This window comes from Cornus florida, unplaced genomic scaffold, assembly GCF_030987335.1.
Source record: "Cornus florida cultivar Cherokee Brave unplaced genomic scaffold, ASM3098733v1 CherokeeBrave_3.0.0_Hap2_Chr01, whole genome shotgun sequence".
NCBI classification, from domain to species: domain Eukaryota; kingdom Viridiplantae; phylum Streptophyta; class Magnoliopsida; order Cornales; family Cornaceae; genus Cornus; species Cornus florida.
In genome coordinates this window covers 117,617,169-117,624,529 of record NW_026775571.1, presented here as the reverse complement: position 1 = coordinate 117,624,529, position 7,361 = coordinate 117,617,169, and the positions used below count along the sequence as shown (strand labels likewise).

At 36.9% G+C, this 7,361-nt stretch overlaps 2 protein-coding genes across 2 annotated transcripts; both read left to right on the top strand.

The window, feature by feature from the left end:
• Window positions 1-270: 270 nt before the first annotated feature.
• On the top strand, window positions 271-3,880 carry LOC132266362 (PAP-specific phosphatase HAL2-like). The gene is made up of 3 exons (XM_059767219.1): window positions 271-771; window positions 2,439-3,126; window positions 3,359-3,880. Exons 1-3 carry the CDS (start codon window positions 375-377, stop codon window positions 3,660-3,662), a joined length of 1,389 nt encoding a protein of 462 aa, XP_059623202.1. The 5' UTR covers window positions 271-374; the 3' UTR covers window positions 3,663-3,880.
• Window positions 3,881-6,382: 2,502 nt separating this feature from the next.
• Window positions 6,383-7,300, top strand: LOC132266357 (putative glycine-rich cell wall structural protein 1). Its single transcript, XM_059767213.1, has one exon. The coding sequence runs from the start codon at window positions 6,462-6,464 to the stop codon at window positions 7,011-7,013; it is 552 nt and encodes a 183-aa protein (XP_059623196.1). The 5' UTR covers window positions 6,383-6,461; the 3' UTR covers window positions 7,014-7,300.
• Window positions 7,301-7,361: the final 61 nt, after the last annotated feature.

Sequence of the window (7,361 nt, the reverse complement as noted above, 5' to 3'; positions counted from 1 at the left end):
CGTTAGAACATTAGAAATCTTTAAGTTCATACAATCACAGCTCATTTAGGTGGTATATATTTAAAAATGTAAAAGTACACTTCTTTTGAAATCAGTTGTTCACTTAATTACTTTCACATAATTATATATATATATACATATTATACTTTGGGTCTGCGCAGCGACTATTCAACATCGATGGCCCGAATTAAATAACATCGTGAATTTCCTGGGGCAGCTATAGGGCCAGCCCTAACAATTTCCCTTAAATAGTCTTTGTCACCCCTCCCATCTCCCAAATCAGGACAAGCCCACCAAGTCCAAATAAAAGACTTATAGAAGAACTCTGTTGGGGGAGACTAGAGAGAGAGAGATGCCTTTGTAGAGAGAGAGAGATGCCTTTAATTTGTGCTAGTCATGGAACAAAAGTCCCACATGCGTTGGTCCAGACCGGGAGAAGTAAATTCTTCACACCCAACCATGTAGGAAGCTTCTGCTGTTGCTTCTTTCACAGCAAAATTAGCCGCCAGTCCTCATTAAAACCTTCCATTGTTTCTCTCTCTAGGAGTAATCAAACCCATATTTCTTCTTCTTCAACAATGGAGAGCCAGAACAAGTTGGTGCTTACATCTTCAGAACCTGAACAAGAATACTATGGCAAAGAAATTGAGGTTGCTGTCAGGGCTGTACAGATGGCGTGTTTGCTTTGTCAGAAAGTGCAAGAAAGTCTGCTTTCTAAAACCAGCAACCATGTCCAATCCAAGGATGACAATTCTCCTGTCACAATTGCAGGTAATTCAAATTTTCTTTAGTTGGGTATTGTTTTATGGTTGAATTTGATTCTGATTTTAGAGTAACCTTAAGATATCTGAATACGTTGTTGTTTTTGGGTATAAAATGCCTATACGTTGCTAAAGAATTTACCTTTTTAATGTGTATTCGATTCTGTACAAGTTGCTAAAGAATTTACCTTTTTACTGTGGAGCGAGAATGTGGGGTTGAAAATGATTGTGAACTAGCAAAATATGCACTTTGTGGAGGAGTGACTTTAGGGTTAGGACTTAGGAGGTTAATGTTTCTTAGTTATGCAAGAAAAAGTATAAAAAGACAGTTCTGATTGCAGTGACCCTTAAATTTAAGAGTATATTATAATATTGAATCTTGCAAGATTTCGGGAAAAAAACAAAATTGAATCAATTCAGCTGGAAAATTTGTAATTATGAATTAATTCTGCAGACCGAAGTAAAATTTATCCACTTGTACATCAATCTATGATTTTTGTGACATGGGTAGCAGTTGTTGTGGAATTCTGGAATGGTAATTACATAGTACTATTTCTGTATTACACATCCACAATATATATTTATATATATCTATAGATATATATAAATATAAATATATTATACGATTACACCATGAGTGTTCCTTTAGAAAAGGAAAAGATTGTTCCTTTCCAAATTCATCTGGAAAATAGTTTGTTATGAATTGGAATATTAAAAGATAAGCGCAAGGATCTTTTAGCTTTATGAGTATTGAATAATTCATGTATGAAATGAATGGCTAAATCAAATAAAATATTATGTACTTATCTTTGGTGCAAGTATTTATTTGTTTTGTTCAAGAGGGATGTCATTTATTGTCGCGTATTTACTAGAGGCAAAATTTTTTAATCAAGCTGTATGATTGCAATCTTTTGCTATGGATACTATGTATATAGACTATGGATTTTTATGAAAGAACATTTACTTTTGGTTAACAAAGAAGTGCACTCATACTTAGTAGAGTCATAAAGAGCTTTGATGCCATTTAGACTTATGAAGAACCTTTGTTACTTATATAAAGTAAAGTCAGAGACTTTTTTAATTTGCATCTTTTAGGATTCGCACGTTATGATTTGATTCTGGACAAAAAAAGAAAAGAAAATTCTGGCTGCTTTTCTAGTATCTTCAAGACTTGAACATAATTAGTGCTGTCTAAGTTGGTGCATCTACATGGCTTTTTACTGCTTCAGGGCATGCTTAATTTATTTTCGTGGCTGAACTTGATCTTTGCTGTGTTGAAGTAATAATTTTAGTAGTAATAATTTCGTAATAGGCATCTTGGTTATCTTAACCTTCTTTTACCTCCAAAATTATGTTAGAAGTGTACTACTGGGGATCAATATGAGGTTTTGCAAGAAAAATAGGAAGAATTTATACACTCAACAAGGCTCTAATCGCCTCTCCTCTGGCCTAGGTTAGGTCTCGCTCCGCGTTAACGTGCTAGCCTTTTAGTGATCAGCTAACCATATCCCAACCTTCCAGAAGAAAGACCGAACTCAGTAGACAGTAGAGGATAGAATAAGCTTGTACAGTTGTACTGTCGTTCAGCAGATTCTGTTTGTTATGAGTGAATTTCTATTATATGGCCTATTTTCATGCTAGGTTTTGCTAATTCTCTTGATCATACCATGTAAACAGATTGGAGTGTCCAAGCAACTGTCAACTGGGTACTGTCTGAGACTTTTGGGAGTTCAAATGTATCAATTGTTGCTGAAGAAGATGTCCAAGCACTGTCCAAGGATGATGCAGCAGGTCTACTAGAAGCCGTGGTGGAAACAGTAAATGACTGCCTAGCTGAAGCACCTCGTTTCGGGCTTGAAGGTCCTGCAAAGGCTCTTGGAACTACAGAGGTTCTTGAGGCCATCAGTCGATGCAATTCAACCGGGGGTCCCACAGGAAGATTTTGGGTCCTGGATCCTGTTGATGGGACATTAGGATTTGTACGCGGGGATCAATATGCTATTGCTCTGGCATTAATAGATAATGGAGAACCTGTGCTTGGAGTTCTTGGGTGTCCAAATTACCCAATGAAGAAGGAATTGCTGAGTTATCATAATGGCTACCGTAGAATTATATCTAAGTTGACCCCGCCAACATCGGATTCTTGGAACCAGGGTTGTGTTATTTATGCAAGGAGAGGTAATGGCAAGGCCTGGATGCAGCCGTTGCTCCATGGAGAAAAGAAGTTTGTCTGGCCGAACTCTGCAAGGCAAATCCATGTTTCCACGATTGATGACCCTGCATTGGCAACATTTTGCGAACCAGTTGAGAAGGCAAATACAAGCCATTCCTTCACAGCTGGACTAGCTTACAGTGTTGGGCTCAGGTTAATATTATTTTCTCTCTTTTACAAGAACTAAAACTTTAGCCTATACATTTGTTAACTAACACATTCATTCCGCTTGTACAATCAAAACATATAGATGAAATTAAAACAGTAAGGGAAATTACAAAAGAAAAGAAATAGGAAAGTGAAGTGAAAAAATGATTGTGACAAGTATGCATTTGTTCAATAAAAAGGAGATATTTTCACTAAACATACTATGTTTCAACTGCAGGAACCAACCATTACGTGTATACAGCATGGTGAAGTATGCAGCCATAGCCTGCGGGGATGCTGAGATTTTCATGAAATTTGCTCGGGCTGGCTACAAGGAGAAGATATGGGATCATGCTGCCGGTGTTGTTATCATTCAAGAGGCCGGTGGTGTGGTAACTGATGCCGGAGGTCATCCACTCGACTTCTCAAAGGGTATGCACTTAGAAGGACTTGACCGGGGCATAATTGCTTGTGCTGGAGCAAAACTACATAACAGGATTATTAGAGCTGTTGATGCTAGCTGGAACTCTTCTAGTCTATGACATATTGTTGCATAAAATCAATGATCTCATATTGCAGAATTTTGGCAGGGTAAAGGAACCATAGCTCTCACTGCTTGTCAACATTGGTTTAGCCAACATCATAAATATGAGTATGGTTCAAGGATAACAAGGAATAAAACTCCTCTTACTGAAGCCAATGATTCTTGATGTTTGGACAATATAAGGAAATGAAATGATAATAATTATTTTTTCATTAATACAGCCCAAAGTTACTGTGCATTTGTGTCTTTAACATTCTTGTTTCCGATTTTATTTTCCCTGGTTCATGAGCATATCTTCATCAGCGGTTCTTGGTTCTTTAAAATAGGATGCGATTGTGTTGAAATTTCATTTGTAATAGAAAGCTCTTCAACTTTCAGAGCAATTGGTTGTTCACATTCCATTGGTGTCAAAAGCTCCTAGGTTTGGACCATGACAACTTCTAAGGCCCAGATGAGGGGGCTATGGGGATCTGAAGGTCATATCGGGGCAAGCGGATCATTTATGATGAAGAAGATGAGTTTCAAGAGAATGATTCGGAATTCTTACAGAGTGGAACCATGCAGTACAAACGAGATATCACTTAGAACTATCGGAATTTTTGAAGGTTTTTAGTTAGCTGGGCTTTGAATCATGGTTTTCTTGAGCCTATGGTATGGCCAAGTCTAACGGCTACAAAAAAATTGTGGCGGTCCAAGAGAAAATCCTACTGATTTGAGATTTAAGTAACTAAGGCCAAATTTGTGTGATTAACAAGAAAGTGACTATAGTTTTAGCACATTTATGCTTCACTTGTCACTCACTCAGTAAAGTGTTTTAATGAAGCTAATAAGGGTACTAATCTATAAACCCCCTATTCTCGTCAAAGCTAATGAGGGACAGCTCACATGTTTAGATAAAGTACAAACTGACTTCTTAACTTATTGTCGCTTGAAAAGATTGCATTTCCCTTTGTACCGAATAGCTGTATCAAAATCATGACCATAGTTTCATTAATGAAATAAGTGGTTGGACATGTAAATGACCCATGTTTATGATTGTCATAAAGATTTTGATGTCAATGGTCGACCCTTTCTTTAAATGCTTCAGATTCTCATCCATGAGTTTTTCTAGTGCCTACTCTGCCAGCCAAGCCATAATTCAAGTTTATTATCAACCCTGAAGTGATTTTTTTAACCATATGGTAAATTCTTATGATATCATATCATACTCGAATAATGATTGTAACATACTGGGATTGAGGATGATTAGAGTACTTGGCCGAGATTAAAAGATTTTGATTTAGATCACCATAATAGGAGATATGGTTGTAGAAATTCTTTCTTTGCAGTGATTTTAGCATAACCAATCTTTACATGAACGCTTTAATGTTTTATATATACACTACAACCTATTTAACATACCACAATATTGATCATTTTGTAATTTCTTTATTTACAAATTGTAGTCAGGATGATTTTTATTCCTTTAATATAGTGGATGGAATCCAGACTCAGTATATATATATATTATTAAAGGAATAGTTCGATTACACAAATCGACTAAAAAAATAGGTCCAAATAGAATTATTCTATTATTTATCAATAATCAAGAATAAAATAATAGTAACAATTAATTTCAAGGTTCAAGTTTTAGTATTCTAAAAATCAAAGGCAAAAGAAAAAGGTATTAAGTCAATTTTTATTCACATAATTTTTCCCCAAGTAAATAAAGTGCTATTGATAGATAATAAATTGTAACGGAACAAAAGAAAGCAGCCCAACCAAAAAGCAATGGGCCTACAAAAGATCCAACAAAAAGGCAAGCAGCCCAAGCAAAGCAACAAATAGGGGTCAAAACCAGCCCAACAATAATTTCCAAAACAAAGAGGAAACAAAATCCTAAACTAAGCACGCACTTCAAATTAAATAAGTGACAATAATTCTATATTTTTGTATAATTCAAAGTTCTCTACCATGCAGCATTTTCGTTTTTCTGATATAACTATAGTATCAAATGTTCCTTTATGTAATAATTTATGGGTATGGGAGGACTGTCTGCAACTATTTTATGTAGGAATTATTATTTTTTAATAATATTATGACATAAAATAGTAAACAATATAGCACATTATTATTGAAAGTAATGTGGGTCACATTATGTTGTTTAAGCTTTATTGACTTTAATTAATACCAACAATTGTATTGTAATCACTGCATGACGTATTTGTAAAGGAAAAAAAATTAAAAAAAAAAAATAATCACTGAATTAATGGCAGGAGCAGAGCTGGATTTTCAAAATCGTATTCATTTCACATGTGGCCCATCCCTGCCAAAAAATTTCAAAATTCTATGCATGGGGTTACCATCAATAGTTGTTAACAGTGAATTTGCAAAGAGTCGTGATAGGGCTTGGATCTCTCCTGGAGTGTCCTTTGAAAATTCAATTAAATTAACCTTGAACCACTCAAGTCGATCTGGCCTGTTCATTACCTTTTTCCACAATATTGTGGGTGGTCATCACTCTATAACTTTCCTGTATATCCATGTGTGTAAAAATATATGGAAACTCATAATTAAATTCTACAATGTGCAATAATTACGTCCAACCTACTTGCATGCCTTGTGGATGAGTCCTTATGGAGGTCACCTCAACTGCCATCCACCTTCTCTATCTCTTAAAGTCGCTCCCCCTCTCTCTCTCTCTCTCTTAAATGCTTTTGTCACTCTCCTCACCCACACTATTTAATTGTCCGCAACCTCTCTAAGTCTTCCTTCTCACTTATCACAATCTTCACCTGTCTTTTCAAAATCAAACATCATGAACTTCATAAACATTTTTCTCATAGCCTTCTTGCTCGCCACAGCCTCCCTCTCCTTTGCCACCCGACCCGACCCATCTGGATCCGCCAAAGCTCCGGCCAAGGCCAAAGAGAAAGCCCACAACAACACCAACAACAAAGGTAGTGCCGGAGGAAATGGTGGGAACAGCAACAACAACAAAGGTGGTGATGGCGGAGGAAATGATGGGAACAACAACAAAGGTGGTGGCGGTGGCAGCAGCGGAGGAAATAGTGGTGGGATGGGCGGATTCCCCTTCGGTCCCGGAGGAGGGTTTAACATTCCCGGGTTTGGAAACGTAGGCGGCGGGTACGGATATGGATATGGAGGTCCGAGTGGAGGGCACTCCAAGGGTGGGGTGATTAGGCCCACCGTGGTCTGCAAAGAGAAGGGTCCGTGTAAAGGGAAGAAGCTGACGTGTCCGGCCAAGTGCTTCAGCTCTTACAGCCGATCCGGGAAGAACTACGGTTCCGGCGGAGGTGGTGGTGGTTGCACCATGGACTGCAAGAAGAAATGCGTTGCTTACTGTTGAGAAGAAGAGCAGCAAGTAGAAGGTTCAACCTTCTCTCATATATATAATATTATATATATATATATATAGTAGTATCAACTATATATGCATGTGATGCTGTTGTAGTTTTGGTACTTGCTATTTAGTAAGCGATCTAAACTTAATCAGTACTATTATATGTATATTGGGCGTGATTTTGGTGAATGTTCTTCATTTGGGTGTTTCTCTTCAGTTTTTTTCTTTAATATCATATATATCTATATATATAACTATAATTTTGAATAAGATGAGAGAAGATTTTATGAAAATTAAGTGTGGTATAATTAAGGATGTGGACCGTGTACCTGGTGGTCGTTGTGATGTATTAAC